Source organism: Symsagittifera roscoffensis, chromosome 8 (genome assembly GCF_963678635.1).
Source record: "Symsagittifera roscoffensis chromosome 8, txSymRosc1.1, whole genome shotgun sequence".
In the NCBI taxonomy this organism is placed as follows: domain Eukaryota; kingdom Metazoa; phylum Xenacoelomorpha; order Acoela; family Convolutidae; genus Symsagittifera; species Symsagittifera roscoffensis.
Genome location: NC_087069.1, coordinates 42,685,683 through 42,710,966, shown reverse-complemented (window position 1 = coordinate 42,710,966; position 25,284 = coordinate 42,685,683). Strand labels below are relative to the sequence as shown.

The window sequence follows — 25,284 nt, the reverse complement described above, 5'->3', positions numbered from 1 at the left end:
TTCGAGAGCAACAACAACGAGTTGAAAAATAGGGGCCGCTGTTAAAACCAAATTTTAAAGGAAACACAAGACGAGTTTTAGATAATGAGGAGCGAACAGTGAGTTTGTATGCGTTTCTAACTTCAGAGCAGAAAAGCCTTTTGTGGAGAAAGCGGAGGATAACAAAAAAAAGAAATAATTAAAGTAAAATAGTTCTTAAAATGAACTCGAAATCTTTTTTTTTCGTTGGCTATCAGTTTCTTCTTCTAAGGAGATAAACTGAAATTATATTTCAATCAGTAAGGTTGAGTTTAGCAGAGATTCTGTTTGTTAACCTGCTTGAGTACTGATTTAGACTTTGAATTTTCAGAGCAAAGATGAAACCTGGTTGTTTTTATAGCTCTTTCCCAGCAATTGATACAGAAATCATAATTTTGTGTCTCATAGGATGTTTGTTTTCTCAATAAAACTTCATTAAAAACAGAAAAAAAAACTCAAAACTCAAGAATGAAAGCGATAACGTTTTTTTTTATTGTGAGTTTTTTCTCTTTTTTTGATCTCGAAATTTGACTGCTGCGACTTCTGAGGAACTGCATGTCATAACGTGAATTTTTTTTGTGATGGAACACTGCGACCTCGGCTATTACTATCCTGCAAACGAGAATGAAATTGAAGCTATAACTGTGACTTCAGCTTTGGTGCTACATCAGTATATAAGTATTGTAAAATTGTGTGCGTATAAACTCATGGTTTGCTCAGAACCTAAATAAGTTCTACTCCGACTTCTGCAGTTCAATTACAAGTTCGGCTCAAATTTTATACTAAACACACACGAACAAAAAAATTGTAATGAAAACTGGGATCGAAGGGTACTAAATCGAACACATGGTTTTTTTTACTCATTTCAAATAAAAAAAAAACAGAAATTGCAGTGGAAACAAAATGAGTTGAATATTTTAAAAAACAAAAAAGAGCATGTCGCGCCTCGTGTTTCTACAACATATTAGATAACTAAATAAAAACGTTACTCACATAAAAATTTTTCATTCAGCATTGAGAAGCAAACCAACAGCAATAGCATTAACAGAGACATGGTGCAAAAAAAATACAAATGAAAAAGCCTGGTTTTTAATGTATGTCAAAAAAAATTTGCATACAAAAGAGCAAAAACGGTGGGGCGAAAGAAAACTTATCAAAAAACAACACGAATATCAAATCATGAAGTGGACGACAAATATCACTGACAATTTTTTGGTCAAATTGTTAAGCGAGGGAGAAAAAATGATTTTTTTTGGTGTTATACAAATCGCCAAGATTTGGAATAGATGAAACGTTAGACGTTCTAGAAGAACACATGCAAAAAGAGTGAAAAAACCACACTAAACACCAACAAATAACTCGTGGAGATATAAGGATAACTATGATTGAAGAAAACAAAAGTACAAAAAAGCTTCTAAGCAAACTATTAACTCAAGCCTTTCAACCAAAATAAGAAACAAACATCCTAATAAAACAGCGAAATCACATGATGATCGATATTTTTTTCCTAATACTTCTAGCTCAGCTAAAACAATAGTTACTGCAAAATCAGATCATCATAGTGTTTAATTGAAATTGATGAGGCTTAAAGAAACAGAACAAACTCACTTCAATCGAAAAAAAAACAACTGGACTTTTACTTTTTGATTTACAAAGACTTACAAATAACTGAAAAATAACTTTTCTCAAACTTCATTTATGACCTAACTTCTAAACTTATAAAAATCTACTATCAGCATTGAATGAAATTTTACCAGAAAAACAAAGCATTTTCCGCCCTAATCACAAAAATAGGGTGAACAACCTGGTAAAAAAAATAATTCAGCAAGAAAAAAAGTATTTTCAGAATGAACTCTTGAGTGAAAAAACTCAAGGAGCTTGGGCTTTTTTCTAAAAACTTTAGAGAAAACGCAAAATTTTTAATCGAGATAATTGAAATCACTTACAACGAAAACAAAACAGAACAATCAAATGACAGTTAAAATTGTTTGTTCCATTTAGCCATAAAACTTTTGAAGTTGTTGACACTAAGCAGAGAGCAGAGTTCGTTCCTGACAAATCGAAAAAACACTTTGTAAATTCAAAAAATAGCTTGTAAAAGTTTTACCAATGATTTTAGAAATCTACAGAAAATGACTAAGTCAATGGTCTTTCAGAAAAAAAGTGATCAAATTGTTTTTTTTTTGTGTTTGAAAAAATTTGAAAAACAAAAAAAACAAGCGGACTGTGAAATCTAAAAAATGGTCTAGTGAAAACAAAAAAACCTGTATTATCTAGTTATTTTACCAGGCTGTTCAATCATTGCTTTGAGCAGCAGTAATTTCCTTGAGCTTTGAAAGTTGCCCGAGTAGTACCGGTTTTTAGGAAATGATAAAGAAAAATGTGAAAACTACAGACCAGACTCTCTTCTTCCGGTAATCAGTGAAGTGCCTGAAAAATCAATATGCGAGAGAATGACAAAATTAGTATAAAAGCAAAAAGTTTTGACGCCAAACCATTTTAATGATATTGATGAAAAATCAACAATGGATGCACTCTTGAACGTTATTGAGACAATATCGAAAAGTTTATCAGCAAAATATGGTGTGGCTTGTATCTTCAAGGATTTGTCCACTGCAATTGACACCGTTCATCATTCAATTAACAGCACTCTACATCCAACCAGCGTTACAATATAGAATGCTGTTATTTAGTCTGGCAAATTAACTGAATTAAAAAATGTTGACATAGCGCAAAAAAAACGGAAACTCTACGAATAGTGAAGATTTACAAAATATTTACTCGTAGAGAACTTGACATATATGAACTAATAATAACATTGGCAAATGTTTTGGTAGAAGAACACACAATTGACTGTACTAACAATTTGGTACACGTGGATATGGTTGAACCCTGCTTTTTAGGGACTAATAGGAAGAAAGGACTCAAGAAAAAAACTGTTTCATCAGTTTCGAGAACCTCAAATCATAGAAAATGTCTTTTTAGAATTATTCTGGGAAGTGTTGTTTCTTTTCTTTTCTTTTTTTTTGCTTTCTCCAATCAACTCGGTAATCAAACAAAATGTTTTGACTGCTTTTTCTGGATTTAGAAAGACATTTCTGGGTGATTAAATAATCATAAAATTCATGATATTTTGATTAGCATTAATATCTTTCCTCTTGAGGGGTCACCTGACAGCCTAAACGCTATTGACGTTCTCGCAACTGTATTTGTTTGCATATACTAGGAAATTAATTTATCATTATTATTTATTGTTTGTTGGTGATACGTTCCATCTCTCGAAAGCTGAATTTGGTCCGGAAAAAGCTGTTAGCAAATGGCAGCAGGAAATTTTGTGATTAAATTCCACCAACTTAAAAATGTAGTTGAATGGTTTTTGTTTAATTTGAATTGAATTTTTTCAATTGAGTTTTTTCAATTGAAATCGCCCTAACATGCAAATACTTTGGTCGTTTTGTTCACTCTGAAACCAATTTTTGAGTTTGATTTCGTGATTCAAGCGTTAGAGACTCTGACGAATGGCGTCAGAAAAAAGAAGCTAATTTTACGTGGTTATAAACATGCCTCACGTTTCTGTTTTGAGCTATCTTTCCCTGGAAAGAGGAGAATGGATTGGCCGGGGGTTTGCTTGATTGATTCAAAATTTTTAAGTTAAACCCCTGTTGCAAAATTGAGAGTAAGAGATGTGAATATACAGAAATTGACATTTCTTCTCATTTTTAGATAAAGGACTATGAAAAAATCAAAATTATATTACTTTTAATTGAAACTAAATTGTTATTGGTAATTCACCAAAACCGGCAATATTTGGCAATAATTGGAGGTTTACAGTTGGCGAAGTATAAAATTTATAGATCAAACAATTTTTTAAAGCACAAACAAGTTAATAACTTGGATAGATATTTGCAGCAATGATATGGATTTCAAGACGAAAAAGCAGACAGCCAGTTTAAATGCAGGTTTTTGATAGCTTTGCAGAAATAGAAATTCATTTAAGTAAATGGAAAGCAGTGATTATTATGAAATTAAACAATAAAGAATTCGACACATATTTGAAGCAGTAAGCTAGATTGTATGTTGCTGAGCTATTTCGGTTGATATCTAATCGGTTCTGGTTTACGTAACAACCACCGTTGAACTTTCGAGCTGAAATCTTCATCTTCACTCAAAATGTTCACGCCTTCTTTTCGAAGTCTTGTGTGAACTGAAATGGTCGTTTGGTGCATTTCTTTCAGTCTGTTCAACGTGATAACTGGATGAAAAGCCCAAATGAACTTGAGAAATGAAGTCGAATACCCAATTTCAAATCCAGACGTTTTCTGAAATAAAAAGATATTTGTTTTTAAATGTGCAAGAAATAAAAATTTGCCAAGTTTTGATTTTGTTTTCAATTTTCAACGTTTTGGAAACAACGAAGATGAAAAAGACTTTTCAATTGAAAAAAAATATTTGTGCTCGGGGTGGGTTTTTTTTTCTTCAGACAAATTTTGACTTTTTAACGAGCCATTTATGACAGAATTTTTTATATCATTCGAAAGCCATTGTTGTCCTGAGCTTAAATTTGAAAAGATATTTCACCTGTGATCATTTTTCGTAAAGTTATGAGGGTTTAAAGATTGCCATTTTGGTCATTTTGACCAATTTGGGACAATTAACGCGCGATATAATTCGTGCTATTAACGCGTAAGCGGAGATTTAATCCGTCTTATAAATCGTTCCAAATTGGTTGAACGAAGCTTATTTGCCATGATTGATTTATTACAAGGGACAAAATCTATCTTTTTGTACTTTATATGGCGTGTGGGCGGATGATTTTCATTAAAAAGGTTTAAATTTTTTATGTTATTACTGCTGCTCCATAAACCTTAAAAGGCAGTCGGAACATTCAGGGCTTCGCCCTGATACGAGCAGTCTTGTTATATTTGGAATCGTTTCTAGGCTTTTAGAGACCCAAAAACATGCAAGTTTGTTAATTCTTTCTTTTATACGCTAATAATGACAATTGGAAAAAAATTCACTAAAGGGCTTTTAATTTCAGTTTATTACATGAACGAAAAAAAATCACAATTTAGCAGAAGTGATTCATTGAAGAACTTAATGTACTTACTTGAAATGAAAAGAGAAAATAATAATTGTAGTTGCGTTTTTCAAGTTCACGAAAAGTAACTCCCGCAGCTTCGAAAGCCAATCCCACATAAACATCTTCAAATTTCAAATACTGCCCATTTTTGAACCCTACTGAGCTTAACTTGGATACCAAATCTTTCGACATGTAATAAAAAGCGCCCTCGCAATGCGGCGGGTAAGAGTTTCTAGAATATTCTTCAGAAGTAACAATAAATTTCGGATTGTAAGTTTTCGACGTTTTTCTGTAAGGCACACTGTTCATATGGCAATTTCCGCCGTAAACATTAGCTTGGCCGAAATTAGCGAAGTTAGCACAAATAAGTGGAATATTAACAAAGGTATCGTCGTCTGTTTTGATTAAGTAGTCGAATGATATTTCGTCTAATTGAGCTTTGTGTGCTACTGATTGTATGATCAGCTTTGTTTTCTCGGTTAGGCCGTAATACCCTTCAGTGAAATTGAGCAGTTCCAGGTCTCCGAATTCTCTCAGCTCGTTCCCTGAAAGTTGGTAAATTGTGATGCAGATTAAAAAGCAGTCACTTGGAAATGTTAAAAAAGTTATTAAAACAAGGAGCGAAGTTAATTTTGATGAATGGGTTAACCCATTAACCAGCCCTAACTTATTATTCAACAAAAAATGCCCTTCTTGCTTCCAAACTTAACTGTTCTTTTTTTTCTTCAGATAAATTCCGTTTTTATTCTTCAGACAATTCCCGTTTTATAGCTCAATCTTTTTTTTCTACGAAATTTTTCTGAACTTCTTTCGAACACATGTATTTTAACAAAAAATTGTCGCTGGCAAAGCCTTCGGGTAGTTTTAAGCTTTTCCGGGTTGAAGTCGCAGAGGTTATTAGTACTGTTCAAGTAAAACAACATTTTTTAAACAAAATTTAGTCCTGTGTAAAATCGGAACTTTACTCTGTTTTTCACCTGACCAAGAGATTGAACAGGAAAAAAAATGGCCAGTACTGTTCAAGAACTGTAACATTATTGTTAGATTACAGTTTTATTCTGTTTTTTTTTTTAAACAAATGGAAACTTTTTACGAAGTTTCGATTCAATTTCAAATGTATGTTACGTGTCGTTACAAAAAGGAAAAATTCATTAAAATACCCTGATTTATAACGATTGTGCTAGAAACGGCCTAAACGCAGTTTTTTTCTGCAAAAAATAGAAAGTGGTTAGCTTTAGAAGTTAAAAAGCTTGAACAGATGAATTTGCCTGGGAACACAGGAATTTTTGGTAAAAATATGATCTTTTTTTAATTGGTGCATCCCGCCACAGCTAACAATCAGCCAAAAAAAACCTAAAAACGCAGCTCTTGTTTGAGAAAAAATCGAATTGTGGTTGCGTTGGCATTTGAAAGGCTTGAGCACCTAAAATGCCTGGAAACACGGCAATTTTTGGTAACAATACGCAGAAAAAAAACGTTATCTTGTTCTTTGTTTTGATCTATGATTGGTATCCTGGTTGCAGGTTGTCGACATGTTTTTGGCTGGAAAACATGTGTCAATTCGTCTAATTGAGCTTATGATATTTCGTTCGTCTAATTTAGATAACTAACAAATCTATTCACAATATGTTACATTTGATTGCTGAAATTGCTTTGAAACTGATATCAGAAAAAAGAAACTCTTGGCCCAAAAAATTCAATCTGAGGCTGTTCGACATTTTTTTTCCAGCTCAACTGTTTATATGATTCCTATAATGTTTTGTTTGACTATTACAAATGTCCATGGAAATGGCAATCGTTGAATTTTTTAAAGTTTATTCACTAGAGAAAATTTTATTTTTGAAGTCTTTAATCGTGAAAATTTGAAAATTGTGATCTATTCTTAGACCAAAAATTTATGATTGCTAGTTAAACTTTTCTGATTCATAGGAGTTTAATTTGGTGAGTTAAATTATTAAATCTGTTAGCATAAAATTGCGTTAAGAATGATAATTATCAGGAAATTTTAGAAAAATTTTCTCTCTGATTTTTATTCTGATGATACATAGTTACGCGCAATTTCATTGGTTGCTTCTAATTTATTTGTGCACTTTCATTTTTTAGTTTCGTTCGACTTTTTCAGAATCATAATTGGCCTAAATTCAAATTGTTTTACAATTGAGTTTGGAAAAAGAGAGTTTTTCTACTTTTTTTGTAAATCTTGGATTAATCTTCAATAAGAAGGCCAAAAAAAATTTTGAAATCAGCCCAATGAAACATTTTCATTTAGGTCACGTTTGTGCCTAAGCGTGAAACTTGGTATTTTTTGAGATTTTTTTGAGTTTTTATACAAAAAAGTGCTGCTGTGATTTTTTTCTGATTCCAATTCTGATCATAAAATTAACAGAACAAAATCTCTGATTTTGTTCCGAGCACAGAATTTTCAGAAAAAAACATGTGAACTTATTCTGATCAAAAAAATAGCAGAATAAAAACACTACTGTAACAGTACTGATTCAGTACTGTTACAGTAATGCGGTTTTTCTCTTTTTATCTCTGATCAGCGATAAATTGCCAGCTGCCAGAATCTGATGCAGAACTGATTTTTTACTAATACGTTTTTGAAAAAATAATGATTTTCTCTGAGGCTTCAACCCGGGTTATTTTTAAAAGTGGCATCAAAAACTTTCGTTGAATACGGTTAAGAAAAACAGACTGAGAACCATTATGCGATAGAAAGTTCATATGCATGTTATGTGTTATGAAACAAAAGAGAACAGCTGAAAAATTTAACCTAGGCATGAGAAAAAAAGACTGATAGTCAAAGACAACAATCCGCGTAATTGTAAGATTATGAAAAAAAGGCTACATTTTTCTTATATTCGTTAATTTGCATTTTTTAAACTATTTTTTTTTTTGAAAAAACATCATTTTTTTTGCTTCAAACTCTCTGAAAAAGTGGGATCAAACTATGGCCTGGAGTGCATTTTTAACACTCGATTCAAAATACCTCAGCTCAAAATGCAGTTACATAGACAAAGATGCCTTCAAACACGAATCAAATTTAAAAAAAAATGTTTTCAAAAAAGCTGTCGAAATTTTTTCAAAAAAGTTCCAGTTTTTTAATATTTTTTGGAATATTTTATAGCCAATGTGAGTGGGTGAGACAGAGATGGTAGAGAGCAGGTTTGTTTCGTTTTTTTTTTTGCGAAAATGCATTCTATATTATGGTAGTTTTTTTAAGCCAAACTTCATGTGGTATACTTTTTTTGTATTTTCAACTGAAAATTTAGATAAAGAAAAAAGTTGACAGTGAGTACCGATATATAGAATTTTTGTGTGTCTTAGAACAGCATCTGTTCTTTTTCTATTTCAAAATACAACAGTTCTTTCAATTTGCTAAGTTTCATCACGTTAGTTTTTTGGTTTTTCAGTTCGTTCATTTATCAAGTTAGATCTCTTGCAAGAACTACGTACAATGTTTGTTTTTGAAAAAATTTGAGTGTCATTTTTTGTGCGCAAGAAAAATCAAGTGTAAGCTGAGATTTTGTCATAATAAAAGTCATAGCGAAAGGAGCATAATGGACAGCAGTTTTCTTCAAAAAATTTGACCATTTCATCAATTTTTTGCAACTCTTCTCTTGATTGATTGAATTTTTTATACCAAAAATGGCACTAAACGCTTCAAAATCTAATTTTATTGGAGTAAAACTAAATTTAAGGGCTTAATTAAAAACTGCAAGGCGTGTTCTTTCCTAATCAGGCACCAAATCATCATCGGAATAGATTGAGAGATACGTCATTTGAAAGACTTCGCAGTAGTGATTCGAATATTGACGAAATTCCAAACATTTTTTTTCAATGACGAGGTCTGCGCGTTACTCCAGAAAATAATTTTTGTATTTTTGAAAATATTTTAATATTTTGTCATTCTTAAAAAAAAATCTTAAAAAACTGCAAACTTTTCAATTAAATTTATAGAAGTTTTTAAAATGTTTTTTCTTGTTCATTTTTGATGAAAACTGTGATCGAATAAGCCTCATTGTTCCGACTTTCGATACGAAAGAAACGGAATATTTGTGCTCGGGGTGGGTTTGTGTTTCTTCAGACAAATTTCGACTTTTTAACTAGCCACTTTCGACGGAACTTTTTTATATCATTCAAAAAGTATTGTTGTCCTGAGCTTAAATTTGAAAAGATATTTCACCTGTGATCATTTTTCGTAAAGTTATGAGGGTTTAAAGATTGTCATTTTGACCAATTTGGGACAATTAACCCGCGATATAATTCACGCTAGTAACGCGTAAGCGGAGATTTAATCCGTCCTATAAATCGTTCCAAATTGGTCGAACGAAGCTTATTTGCCATTATTGATTTGCTACAAGGAATGAAATCTATCTTTTGTACTTTATATGGCGTGTGGGGGGATGATTTTCATAAAAAATTTTCATTTTATTTTATTTCATTTAATTTTTTTATGTTATTACTGCTGCTCCGTAAACCTTAAAAGGCAGTCGAAACATTCAGGGCTTCGCCCTGATACGAGCAGTCTTGTTTACTATTACTGTTGAAATTTTCAAAGTTCTCAGCTTTTGGTCAGATCTTTTCAAGACAACAAATAACACAAATAGGGGGAAAAATTTTTGCTTCGTTTTTTGAAAATTGTGGTTGAAATTTTTTGAGCTACTTACAAAACATTTGTTTATTTTTTTAAAATTTCTTCCCTACCAATTGTGAAAAAATTTTGAAAAAAGAAATCAACTAACTTAGAATATTTCTCTCCCCCTCATCCTTCGGGTTTCCGACGTAGAACACCAGTTTGAGGTTCACTTCACAGTTAGGCCATGAAGAGAAATCTCCCCACGACTCACGAACGGCTCGTCTCTCTTCTACTCGTGAGAGCACACTCGGAACAGCTATTAGCACCTTCTGAAACACCTCCCGGATGTAACTCACGGAGGGATTTTGATGATTATTAAAATCTCATCAAAAACCCGCGGGTAACCCAAAATTGGCAAAGTTTTTACACAGCAAACAGACCCGGAAAAAAACAAGATGGATATCTTTAATGGTTTAACGGGTGAGCTACTTTTGCATTGTGCTCCACCACCTTTGGGAAACAACTTCACATGGCCACACACATTCTAGCCTTACCTTGAAAATAAGTTCCGTTGATTTTAGCTTATCTTCATTCGTTACACGGTTCCTGCTACCAGATATGAAGTGATCTATACGATTATTGTAATAGAGTATCACAAGAAGACATGTCAGGAGCGAAATGCTGAAACAAAAATAATTCACTTCTGTTATTTTGAAATTAATCAGAAACTCTTTTCCAAATTAGACTCAAAGTTATTTCTCAATGTACAATGTATCTCAAATATAACTCAAAACAATCTCAATAGACCCCAAAGGTTCTTGGCTTGTCTATTTTTTGAAATCAATCTCGATTTTTTTCCGAATAAAGACCCTTTCAGTATGCGCACAATGTCTCAGAATGCGAATGCGTACTTGCTTAACGCAACATGCTTAAAGTCAGATCTCCCCCCCCCCCCCCCTACCCTTCCTAAGTAGAATAAAATTGTCGAATTTTGGTTCATCCAGAGTGCAGCCAAATTATAATTCTCAATAGAAAGCTCTAGAGCTAATTTACTGTATTTTGTTGTTATAGGGAGACTTTAAGGAGATTGTTATGTAAGTCCTTAAAGTCTTACCGCATATCGCATATATCCTCTAAAACTTCACTCGGAGCCAGGGGCGAATTAAAGGGGGGTGGACGCTCCCTTCCCCTCAGGGATTCGACCCCATGCCGGCCAAGTTTTTTTGGTGCTAAAATATTCTTTAATACAAACTGTCCAAAAACGAGATGTTGAAAATTCACTTGGCGCTAAAAATATTTATTAATACAAACTGTCCAAAAACGTGAAGGAAGTACTGTAAACTGCAAACTGCCAAGTTTGTCATTACCTTTTTCTATAAGGTATAGTAAAAAAAAATACGTACCCAGTAAGTTTTCGAATATTTCTTTGCCGTGATCCAAAACAAAACTTGAAAGTAATCATCGAGGATTCAGTGTTTAGATGCTCTCCTATCTTCGAAAGTAAATCGTATGAATAATTCTGTACGTAAATACGAAACAAATAGTCTAACCAAGATACCAGTTGAATTGGTAATTTTTGTACTTTAATAAATTATTCAAAATGTGGCTTCTCGCTGATGTTTTGCGTTCATTTAAAAACTCAAATCACTTCTACTTTTTGGTAAGAGTTTTATATTGAGCATTAAACAAAATAACGTTACAAAACAATCTTAATAAATAAAGAAAACAAGTTTGTACGAAAGACGGTAAAAAACAGTTACAACAAACGAAACAATTTTATTTGAAACAAATTCCTTAAAGAAGAAACGACCACAAGGCATTCGAAGTTTGATGTTAACCTCCTGGTTCTAATTGTACTTTGGTATTGAAAAAATTTAGTAGCTGTTGTCCTTTATATTACGAACTACATACATTTTTAAGTTTATATTTCAGGGCCGGGTAAGGTTGCCACGCCCTCAAAAACGTGCACTGACTATGATGGGCCTCGAACCAATAACCTTTCGATTGCGAGGCGGAGACGGTGACAAAATGCGATGTCACAAATTTTTTGTTGTTTTTTTTACTGGTGATATCAGATGACTAAAGCTAAAGAAATGAGTTATTGTGCAGTTTGGGCTGTTTTGTAATAGTACTTCTTTCTATGGTACAACAATAGAGGATTATGACTCAAAAGGATAATGAAATCAAAAAAGTTGCAGTTGTTATAGTCTTTGGTTGATTGATAGGATAAGCAGTTATTTAATCTCCTGAAAAACTCAAAATAATTGTAGCTTTAGTATTATGGATGGATTTGAAAATTAGTAAGATAAGAATTCGGAGTCCACGACCCTGATGCGATATGCAGTTGAGTTTCAACAATGCAAGCCACTGTTTGATGATATGATTTGAAATAAATAAATTTGGTCGCCTTATAAAATAAATTGTTTTGTTTTAAGAATAAAGGGTGGAACCTGATCTAAACTATATTTTATGATTGGATAAATTAGATATTTTACCAATGTAAAGTATTTAATATTAACCAATCATGATCCATCTGACTAACAATCCACTTATTTGTAAGTGCTGAAATTACTTGTAATTTCAGCACCAGAGAGATTTGAATTTAACTTAGAAATTAGTTGACTCTCCAAGAAGACTTCAGCAGCCGCAATAAACCAGTATACCCTAGATCTATTGAGCCTAGAAGAGACTAGTTAAACAACCTGAGACTAGATAAGTATAAGAGTAAGATTGGATCGGTATTAGACTAAGAAGTTGCACGAATCTATCCGGCCGAAAATAAGATAGCGTGACGAGCAGACGGTGTACCCTATCCGAAATTACTCTATGAGTTAACCACATCGATTATAACTCATCTGGTGCGACCATAAGTCTCGAACAAGACCTTAGTAGCTTAGAATTAACCAATAATAGATTAGAAATTAGACAAAACATTTACAAAATTTTACACGAAGATAATTTAATCGAAATGTCTCTACGACTCAATAGATCAAAGCCAATATTCCGAACGATAAGAGAACTACCCGGAATTGGAAGAAGACCTCGAACCAGAGACGACATACGACAAAGTAGAAACTTACCAAATAGTTATATGATAGTACGGCAAAAGCCAACACAAACTTTTATATTTAGAATCTTATTAGCAATGAATTTAGATTTTCATTTGCAAACTTAAATCTTGAAGTCAATCTTCATGATCATTTCAGGCGCTAAACAAAATATTAATATACAATAACGATTGATAAAAAGATCTCAGATCGTTTTTCTAAAATTCTGCAGTATTATATAAAACATGTTTGGAAAATATTTATTGAAAAATCAAAATAAAAATTAGTAGCATGACAATAAACGGTTAGTAATCATAAATCATCCTGTTGTTCCAGCTTCATCACCTAAACATAACAGCATTCATAAGCTCACTAATATCATAAAAACACTAAATCTTTTCTTTACACAAATTTAAATCATTTTAAACTTAAATTCACTTAATTTTAAAACCAGATCATCAAGGCTTATCCTTGGATCTTAAATCATTTTCTATTTAATTAAATTTAAAACTTGATCATCAAGGCCTATCCTTGGATCAAAAAGAACAATTTTGTTCTCCCCCACCCATTAGCTAGTGTCTAACGACCTCAAACGTCGATTCACTATCCAACCCTTTCTAAAAACCCAGGACTAATAGAAATTTTTCAACAAAACTAACCATTCAAATTAGGATAAACAGTGAAGAACTTCGGTTATTCATCCTTCACTTGAACCCTCCTCTTATCAGACCCAGGATAAATCTTAGACTTAGTAAGTTTAAAATAGTATCTAACGAACTACTCGCGTTCTAATTATACCTGAACCTTGTGGATCGATTTACTATTCTCCAACCCTTGAACACAATCACTACCCTTAAGTAAGATTAAGTAAGTTAACACCTTAGCTTATACTAGCCACGAGAAAGTAAAAAATCATTCTTCGGAATCGATATACTTTTCTCTCCAACCCTGAACAAATAGACCCAGGTTAAGCTAACCAAAAAACCGTAAGGACTAACAGTCTAAGAAAATAGAAATCATTTAACAACCTTTTGCATCCGTCATCCTAAACCTTATGTCATTTAAAAACCTAGGAAATAAACAAACAATCGTTTTACACAATTGTGAAATAGATAACAAAAAATACGACCTTGTAATCACACCTCATACACAAACAGTTGGATATATTAGAACAAAACGACAAACACTAAAAAGAAAAATAATAACCAAACAAAGACAAATAACACGAAAAAGATTTTCCAAAAACCGAAACGCATTTTCAGAATCAGAAACCAGCAGTTTAGACGAACTTTATAAATTAAAAGAATCAATAGACAAAAATTGCCCAATTCACGATCAATTATATTTTTCCGACTCAGAAACAACTTCAAATTCATCAAAAAGAGGAAAAAGAAGAATAAAAAAGCAATATAAACACAAACCAGTACACTTATACAATTGGAATCAACCAATTAGACACATCGATAATTACATATTAACAGTCATCAAACGAAAAAATGAGCTCAACGCACACCCCAGGTGAAGAAAGTCCAGATGATGATGATATCTTCCCCTTCATTGTAGATGCAACCAATGATAGAGGACAGCATATACTTTGCAAGAATTTACTACTAAATTTGTTTGAACCCAGAATCAGCCCATGTAAAACAGAGTTCCCAGATGTAAAAATCAAAAGACAAATTATTGATCACTATCTGAAAGATATATGTAATTTGACACAACACTACGGAATCTACACCATAGAATTAACCTCACCAAACCCGAATCACCGCAAATATGTAATTCAAACAGACGATCTTGATTTAGAATTTTCAAAAGTATTCTCAGAATATATAAAAAGCATACAATATCATAACTCACAAAGAGCAAACTCCATATTCACCAATGAAGTTTTTGCAATAATATATAGTTATATTTCGATATTAGAAAACGAAATCCCAATCCCAAATGTCTCACCGACAGAAACATCTAAACATATAAGGGTACGACATGAAATCACACTACTCTCTAGTTTTCTAAATATAATTAAAGAAAATTTCACTAAAGATGAAGTTTCACAACATACAAAACATGACTTACAAAAAATTTTGGCATGGTTTATAATAGATTATTTCACACATAATATTGATTTAATTTCACAAGCACGAAAAAATTTTAGACCTCAAAATTCAAACGATGATACCGCCATCACAGAACAGTCAGACTACGTTTGGGACCCCGAATGGTCTCATTATGCATTTATAAATATCCCACAATCAATTGCAAGTCAAGCAATAAGTACAATATCTTATGTAAGAGATTATGTAAGAGTAATACCATTAACCATTGATGCAACACCATTAAACTATAATACATTTTTACCTGATATGCAAAATAATAGTTTAAACTCCACAGTCATACACAATGAAAACCTCAATGGAACTAGGAATCTCACTCAACAAGATATCCAGACACCATCACACTTCATAAATGAAGAAATCGTACACACAACAACTACACAACAAAGTATTTCACCAATACGTCCAAATTTAACAACACCAAGAAATACAAACACTTCGCTAGCACAAGTAACCTTACAATCAACCGTTAAACCTTCGGTTGCTCCAAAATATTCACAAATGGATTACCAAACATATAGACCCATGACAATACCGTCAAAAACACGCAGAACATTCACAAGAAACAATTTTGCGGAACATAATTATAATTATACACATTCATCAAAAACAAACTATCCTCCACGAAATAATAATAATAATCAAATCAGATCTCGATATTGGAATAATCCAATGGCAACAACCAATTCAGTAAATTTTCAAGCTAATCCACATCCTCCACAGGATCATAGTGAAAATTACCCATTCTTTCAACAGAATAAAAATAAATAACAAGCACCTCATCAAACGGATTACCTATCCTCTGATGATGATCATTTACAACCAGATATATTTGCACCATATACCCAAGAATATCGCGGACAAGGAATGCAGAAACCATATACACATCATAGAAATTTTTCTCCACACCAGATAGATACACAAAATCAACAACCAATACAAATGCAAAACCCAATTAATACACAATCTTTTCAACCAATTCAGCCACAAAACCCAATGATTACACACTCATATCAACCAACACAAATGCAAAATGAAATACCACTTCCATATTATCTTCAACAACACGAAATAACAAGAAATCAACTTTCAAATTTTTCTCAAATGCCAAATGCAGCAGAATCATTACAAATGACAATGAATCGATACCTTATGGGTGGATCATCAATAACATCAAACAAACCTTTAATGGTATTTACAGGAACAGCCCTGAATATTCTGTAGAAGATTATTTAAATGCAGTAACAGCAAATTTGATTTTAAATATAGGACCTGAACCAATTAATACGCCACTACATCAAAACTGGATACATCGACGCACAGCGTTGATACAGACAACCCTAGACGGCGCAGCCCAAAAATGGTTTTCAGTATTGCCTATAGAAATAAAATCAAATTGGAAGAGATTTACACAAGAATTTTCAAAAATGTTTGACTCCGAAAGAAACAAACAACAACAAAGAGTTTTATGTAATGAAATTCGCAGATTACCAAATGAAACCATCAAGCAATTAGCAGTACGTATCGAAACACTAGTTCGAAAAGCATATTCCTTAAATACACACGACTATAAAAACACAAAAATGACAGAAATCTTAATGATGACCTTAACACCGCAATTAAGGAAAATAGCAATAAAAAAGAGAGCATCCCATCCCTCCTCAATTCGAGAACCCGATTTAGATTTTCGAAAACTAGTAGACAAACTAGAACAAGCGGAAATCACAATGAAACTCGAAGAAACAGAAAATCAGAAATTACAATATGTTAACCGAATCGAAACAAATACCACAAGTATCAACAATATACAGGAATCAGATACAGACCTCGTTGAAAAAATCACTGAAATGCTCAATATTTATGAAAAACACCCAAACTTTAAAGGCAAACCATCTTTCAAAAAATGGTGTAACTATTGCCGACGATATGGACATAGTATTTCTGAATGTAGACAAAAACAACAAGATAATCAAAACAAACCTCAAAAATATAAAGAACCGAATAAATCATTCTACCAATACATGAAGAAAGATCAAAATCTACCGAACAAAAATGTATACAGCAACAACAGTTCAGGAAAACCACTTCCGAACAATACCAACTACACGAGAAATCAATCACCATATAACTCAAGTTATAGAGGAAGATCACCAGAACGAAGAAATACACAAAATTCGTCACAAAATCATTACAATAGACCAAATAGTCGAAATAACTACTCCAGATCAAATTCGAACACAACACAATTTGTTTCTAGATCTAATTCCCAATCAAGGAATAATTACTATCCAAACAATCAATCACGAAACTCATCATACAATAGAAATAGAAACTACTCCAATAATCGAAATAGAAGTTATTCAAACAACCGAAACCAGAATTACCCGAACAATCGATCTAGGAATAACTCATATAATAGATCAAACTATAACAGACCAAACAATAATTATCAAAACAGATCACGAAACAATTCACAAAATCGACATTCAAGTTATAATAATCGTTATAGAAATTATTCCCAATCACCACACAGGATTAATAACCATTATAATAATTCTAATAATCGCCATAGAAGTAGTACACCTAAACATCAAAGAAATATAAATCAAGTACAATCAAATCCAGAAACAACATCAGACCCCCCAGGTATTGATGACACAGGAAATAACGAACTACAACTGAATCAAATAAACTGTGAATCATCAGATTCAGAAAGTGATACAGAAAACACTACCTCCATAAATATGATAGCAGTCGAAAATGACTATGAACCTATTATATATGAACAACCATTTTCATCACACATATATGAAAATCAATCAGAACTCCTTCACAATTATTATATTGAACCCATCCATTCCACACAAACGGCACAAGAAACTAACGAAATCAAAACTACAAACCAATCCAATGAAAACGACAAAACAAAATGCTTGAATACAAATCACATCTATCAAAGTATACAAAAAGAACAACCTAAAGAAAAAATTTGGACAATACCATTTCTTTTAGAAAGTCCAAGAAACAAAGAATTTCAACCACCAGATCTTGAAATTGATTTTTTAATTGATTCAGGAGCAGAATCAAACATAATAAACATTCCCACATGGAATGAGATAAAAACATTACACCCAAAATTAACACCTCTTGAAACCTCCAGTAAACTAGCAACAGCACAAGGATCAACATTGGTAAACTATGGAAAAATTCAATTATTTCTTCTCCCCACAAGAACAATGGAGCAGAATAAAATTTTAAATAAACCATTTAAACAAATATTTCATATCACTGATATTAAACACAATATCGTAGGAATACCATTTATCTCTAAATATATACCAACAATCAACATATTAAACAGTAAAATACTAATCAAAGATAAATACACAAAAACAAAAGACACATCCCTAACATTTTTCCAAAGATTAAACAAACAACCACCATTCTTTTCAAAATTTTATCCAATATATAACCAACAAAGAAAACACCTGAAACCACTATCAGGAAACATATATAATTTTTCAATAAAACAAGTTCACCAATATGATAAAAAACAAAATAAACAACAACTCTATAGGTCAGACTTTGAATTCAAACCTATCCATAAGTTTTTTAAAATCACAATCTCATCCATAAAATATTTGAAAAACTCGAATTCAGATATTATATCTCTACATGTATACAACAATACACTCTATCAAGTAACATTACCTTTAGGACTTTTAGGCTATTGTGAAACCAACGCTACGATATCACCAATACACGAAAAAGAATATCGCGTAAATAATATACTCCAATTATTAGATATTTGTCAATCCACAATTCTTAATGAAGAATTATCCATAAATAATATAATAAGTAACGAAAAAAGAAATACGGATTATTTCACAAAAACCCCATATTTCAAACCTACAATCAACATAAGTAACTACACAGAGAATCAACAGAAATTTTTAACAATGTTTAACTTCCAACATTCACAAATAACACAAGACGAATTTGATAAATTAGCCAAACAGCTAATCAAATATTCATCAGTCTATGCAACATCCAAATTTGATGTTGGCAAAATCAGCTCATCACTACATCTCCCATTAAAACCAGACGCAGTTTTCAAAAAACAAAGAGCAAGTAAAGTACCAATTCACTTACACGATAAAGTGAACAGATTACTCGACATTTTAGAACAATACAACATTATATCACCAGTAAATAAAGAAGAACAACCAAAAGGTAACACATTTATCAACCCTGTTATCATTCTAGCCAAAGGAGAATCATTAAAAATCGTTCTCGACGCTAGATACCTTAACTCACTCATAGATGAATCAAAGTGCAATTGGCCTATTGAACCAATACAAGTTATTTTAACAAAAATAAACGGAAAATACTTTACAACCGCAGACATGAACAGTGCATATAATCAAATGCCATTAGACGAACAATCGCGACGTTTAACACAATTTGTTATTGGAAACCAACAGTATGAATTCAACCGCCTATTCTATGGAATATCCATAGGACCAGCAGCATTTTCAGCTTTTATGAGCAAAATTTTTAGACCACTAATACTCAAGAAAAACGCAATCACTTATTTAGACGATGTTTTTATGCAATCACAGACTAAAGAAGAAATGTTCAATGTTTTAGAACATTATCACCAAATACTTCAGAACGAAAATCTGAAGGCCGCCCCCGATAAATCACACTTCTTTTTAACACGAGTTAAATTCTTAGGACATAATATAGAAAGAAAAACAATCACTCCATTGAAATCACGCATTGATGCTATTCAGAAACTCCAACCACCAACAAACAAAAAGAAAATCCAAGAATTCCTTGGAATGTTAAACTTTTAAAGCAAATATGTCTATAAAATGCAATTATACCTAAGACCATTCTATAATATACTTAGACAACAAAATAATTTTGAATGGAACACAGAACATCAAGCACGATTTGAAGAAATTAAAAAACTCCTAACTGAACAAATTTCGAATACAATTCCAGATCCAAATCAACCATTCTATGCAATGTGCGATGCTTCGAATTTTGGCATCGGCGCAGCATTATTACAATCACACAATGGTACAAACAAAATGAATCTTATATCAGCAAATTCTCGACTATTCACTCAAGCAGAGCTACGACTCTCAACTCTAATGAGAGAATGTACAGCCATAATATATACACTAACAGAATATGAATTTCTGATACTTGGATCAAAACATCCAACAGTTCTATTTACAGATCACAAACCAATCATTTTTCTCTTTACACAAAAATCCAATCCAAATCACCGAGTTTATAGATTTCAATTAATTCTAATGAAATTCCCAAACTTACATATAGTTTGGACAGCAGGAAAAAATCTTGCATTACCAGACACATTAAGTCGAAATACACCACCTGAATTACTTACACGTAAAACTACAGTAGAAATACCCAAAAATATAAAATTCTACCTTGCAGAAAACGAAACATCACCCCGACTAGAATGCAAATATGCAGTAAAAACTGACGTTGAACAATCACAGATAAATAATCTACAACACTTTCCACTCTATTTAGATTGCCAAAATAACCACTACGAAGTTGATCTACTTGGAACATCAACTTTCAAACCAATTCCATACTCACAATGGATAAAAAATAACACCCAACAAAAAAGAGTAAAACAACAACCGCATAAAAAAGACCTTTTTTCATTAATTGAAAAAGAAAACCTAACTGATAAAATAAATTTATCAGGACCACAAACAAACTATTCAAAATACACAATAAATCAAGTATTTGACCTCCATGACCCACTTGATACAATTCCTTTATCTAAATTAGAAATTGCAAACTTTTTTCTCCCCCCAACAGATAAAATTACAATTAATACTTTGAAACAATATCAAAATCTTGACCCAGTATTTAGACAACTAAAATCATGGCACAAATATAAAACTAAACCCGTAAAAGCAGATACCACAATTTTAGGAAATAAAACACTCCTCCGATATTTTCGAAAATTTAATAATACAACAATTAATGAAAACACAGACCTTCTAGAATACCAATTAAATGAATCAACAGTTCCCTGTCTCCCTTTAAGTATGATTCTTATAGCTTTTAATATTTCACATACACAAAACATTAAAGGACACTCTGGATCAGAGAAAACATATTCAAATTTCATACAAAACTTTTATTTTCCAAATGCACCAATTTAGATAAAAGTACTATGCAATGATTGTATAGTATGTCAGCTAAATAAACCTTATCCAAATCAAAAACAAATAGCTCAAAAACAAGATTTCAAAGGACAAAGTTTGTACTTTAACCACGGTATTTCATTTGATACAAAAGGACCAATTTCACCCTCATCCGAAGGAAACTCCTACATTATGGTAATTGTTGACGCATTTACACATTATGTAGCACTTAACCCAGTACCACATTGTAACGCTTATTACGCTTACACAACGCTTTATGAACACTGGATAGCTAAATTCGGACTACCAGAAATTTTAGTTACAGACAACGGTACAGAATTCATAAATAATGAAATCATCACACTATGTCATCTATATAACATCAAACACAAACCACGTACATCTCACGCACCTTGGACAAACGGCTTAGTCGAAGGTATGAACCGTTCACTACAAGAATATCTTAGATGTATCATCAATGGAAATGATACAAGATACACCGAATGGTCAGCAGATGTAAAACTATTTCCCTTAGCATATAATTCACAAATCACGACAACTCTAGGAATGTCACCATATGAAATGGTTTTTAATCAAAAGCCACGCAAACCAATTATGTTTACAGCAAACTCTCATAAAAACGCACAAAGTTATTGTCAACCGACTAAAGACTCAATTTGTTATAACCTACCTTTACACACACACGATGAAGATCATTTTCATCACCCACAAATTCATAAATTAGCCTCCGGTACACACACCGAATGGATTTTAAACAGAGATAAAAAACACAATGAAATTTACCAAAGAGTAACAAAATAGTTGTTACAAAGGCAAAACATTAATGAACAAATAAATTCACGCTTTACACCAGCCTCCGATTTAAAAATTGGAACATTTGTTTTATTACCCAATTTTAATACTCAAAAAGGAATTTCTAAAAAATTACAACCCCTTCGTAAAGGACCATACCAAATAATTGCCAAACCCACTGATGTCACATATAAAATCACCGACTCAGAACAAAAAGAAATTGTTCAACATCGAAACAACCTATTACCTTATTACCCAAAAGAATACGCACTACGCGAACTAACTCAATTATATTCTTTTACAGGTTTAAAAGTTATTCAAAATAACCCACATACGGAAAATACAACAAAGGAACAAAAAGATTTTCACCTCGAAAACCAAAATAAAAAATCAACTACAACAAAAAACAATACAAAAAAGCTAGATCAAAATACACCACAAAAAGGAAGAAAAAATAGAAAAATGACAGAAAAAATAATACCTCAAGAACAAATCGACAAATCAGAATATAGAGAGTCATCACGACTTAGAAATCAACCACGTAAAAACTATAAAACATTCATTCCACAATCTAAAATATTAAAGAAAGTCGAATTTCAAAAACAGCTTTAAATTGATATTTAATAATTTTTGCACCTCTGAAATATTTTGAACTTTCATTTTTCAAAATAACATGCTGACAAACACGCAGCGATTCTAGTTCATAATTAGCCAATAGGATTCATCCAATCCGTCACCTTCTCTAACTCTAACACAGATCAACTAGACGAACGAAATTAAACTCCAGGCATATCTATAACTATAACTTTGCGACCTCCAGGTCAAAAATAAGCAAACCATTCCAACTTTACAACTAAAATAAATATCACCATAATATCATAACCCTCCCTTATCTAATAAACCAAAGATCAACAATATTTCCCCAACTCAGACCTCAAATACCCCCCAAACAAATATGTTAAATTAGCCTAAAGTAAAAGAACGACCATTTTAATTAGCCTAAAGTATAAAAATCTCAAAAATACCCCAGATCATTTGACAAATGAAAATAAAGACAAAGAAGACCTCCCGATCACCATAAAAATTGCCCCCAACAATTTTTCACAAAACTCAACCAATAAATAATCCGACCACACTTAAAAATTGCCCCAAACAACAAAAAATATTCGATCAAGAAGTCATTTCTTAAATGCTCTTCTCCCAATCAGTCAATATAATTCTAACAACTCTCATACAATTTTTTACGATACTTAAAACTTTTATAATATTTCTTTTTGATATCTTTGAATCTTTTGTAATAATCTTAATCATTTTTTGCAATATTTTTTAAATTTTCTATTCCATATTTGAATTATTCCTCCAACTTTCAAAAGCCTTTGATTATATCCACAGGTACGATTCATAAAACTTGTCTAAATGATACGAACCATTTTCAGTAGAACTGATATTTTTTTACTATTTGTAATTTTCATAACATTTCTATCATCCCTCATTTTGACCATATGCAAATGTATAAAGAAAGCAATCATCACATTCGCTCTGGCAACAATCCTCCTAATTTTTTTTAGAAGAATACTATAATAAACATAAACTTTTTCACTAAAAGAATAAACCAAAAAACTATCAAAAATTGCTAACCAACAGTCCCCAAGTCAGTCTTCACCGACATCATCCCAAGATAACCCAACAACACCTTCAACTACCCAAAACCCTCAAACATCTACACGAATTTCCTTTCAAGATAACCCATATACCTTTGAAGAACGACACGCTCGCTTATCAGAACCACTAGAACCAGTTCAACGACAAGCACCTCTAAGTGAACCAACATATAACTTATACCCAACATTACCACAAGAATTAAGTAGAATACGAAATCCTAGTCAAAACCAAAATACAGTAGAAATAAATAGACAAATTATACATCCTCGACGAAACAGAAATTTTCAAACTCCCCGAGTTCATTTTGATATACCCCAATCCCCATCACAAGGTACTCCAGAAAACCCCATTGGTATATTACCAGAAACCCCTACGCTTCTTTCACAACGTAGCACCTCAAGCCTACCCTCAGATTACTTAGGTTCAACACCAACATCTGAACAAATACGTGAAAATCCCTTTAACCCTACAAACCAAACATCACGACTACCATATTGGACAACACATTCATTCACACAAGGTGAACCAAATTTAATCAATGATCCAAAAGATGTTTCTACGGATACAACAACATCCTAATCACTATTAGAAACATTATCACTACCATCAACACCAGCAATAAGCCAGATTTCACCACCACCTTTTAACTTAAATTTCCCAAATAACCTCGACGCTAGTTATCGAGAACAATCATCAACAAATATTCCTTTAAGATTAGACTGGAATACATTCACAGCACCTCCACCATTATTTGGACAACACCCAGAAAGTAACCGACTCCACAACTGGGCACTAAATAGACTACAATATAGACAAGACATTCACGAAGACATTCGTGCTCATAACATCCAAATACTCCAACAGAATAGTCTACAATTAAAATTTGAAATCACGGTTAAATTAAACAACATTACTCAACATCCCTATCCATTAAATCCACCAAATATAACAGCTCAATCCCTACCACCACCATTTATAACAACTGAAGTAATATACAAATACGACAGATATACCAAAAAGACAATTGGTTACATCACATTTTATAACCCATACTCAGGATTATCATACACATGTATATTCTAAAAATATTGATTTTTCTCCAACTCCTTTTTCTAGTAATCTCCAATCAAAACATAAACCCTTCCCCCCGCACAGGACCCCAAGATTTATTAGTAACACATTACGATTGTGAAGAAAACGAACAAAAAACACTACACAAATATGCAATAAATCAAGTATCACAATGCGAAACAGAACCACAAGCCATAGAAACAACAAATGTAATAGCGACACTTTATTCAAAAGCCCGAGCAACAACAGTTATAGGATATAAATTCACAGCAACATTTTCTGAAAAGAAAGTACATTGTTCACAAGTCTCAAATGGAAATAAAAACCGACTCGACCACGAATCATTCTACCAGAGTAATATAGAACGACTTTTACATCTCAATCCCGAAGATTGTAAAAACGAGTTACTCCGACTAAATATCACAAAAAATAAAAACACAGATAGAAAGTTAGTATATTTCCAAGTTTTTTCAGACTCTGTACATCAAGCAGAACTTGAAAGATATCAAGGACATATAAAATTAGATGAAAAATATCCATACAACGGCGCACACGGAAGATTAACTTATGACATACACGATAAACACTGGATACCACATATTGGTATAAATAACCCATCAAACTGCAAAGCAGACACAAAAAATAAAGGATATCAAGAAATAATGTTTTTCGATTGGAAAATACAACTCGAAAAAAT

General features: G+C 32.3%; 2 protein-coding genes across 6 annotated transcripts in view; both read right to left on the bottom strand.

The window, feature by feature from the left end:
- The window catches only part of LOC134853083 (conserved oligomeric Golgi complex subunit 3-like), a 115,887-nt gene that overhangs the window by 67,167 nt on the left and 23,436 nt on the right, over positions 1–25,284 (bottom strand). The window lies entirely within an intron of this gene.
- Positions 3,824–25,284, bottom strand: part of LOC134853084 (UDP-GalNAc:beta-1,3-N-acetylgalactosaminyltransferase 1-like) — a 31,692-nt gene continuing 10,231 nt past the window's right edge. For 2 of the 3 annotated variants that reach the window (XM_063869022.1, XM_063869021.1), the window contains 4 exons: positions 10,232–10,358; positions 9,844–10,006; positions 5,126–5,643; positions 3,824–4,337 (listed from right to left, as the gene is read on the bottom strand). In XM_063869022.1, coding sequence (XP_063725092.1) covers positions 4,104–4,337; positions 5,126–5,643; positions 9,844–10,006; positions 10,232–10,358 — 1,042 coding nt within the window. In that variant the 3' untranslated portion in view covers positions 3,824–4,103. Of the gene's footprint in view, positions 4,338–5,125; positions 5,644–9,843; positions 10,007–10,231; positions 10,359–11,080; positions 11,329–25,284 lie in introns of those variants that run through there. The other variant, XM_063869020.1, reaches the window with a different exon arrangement.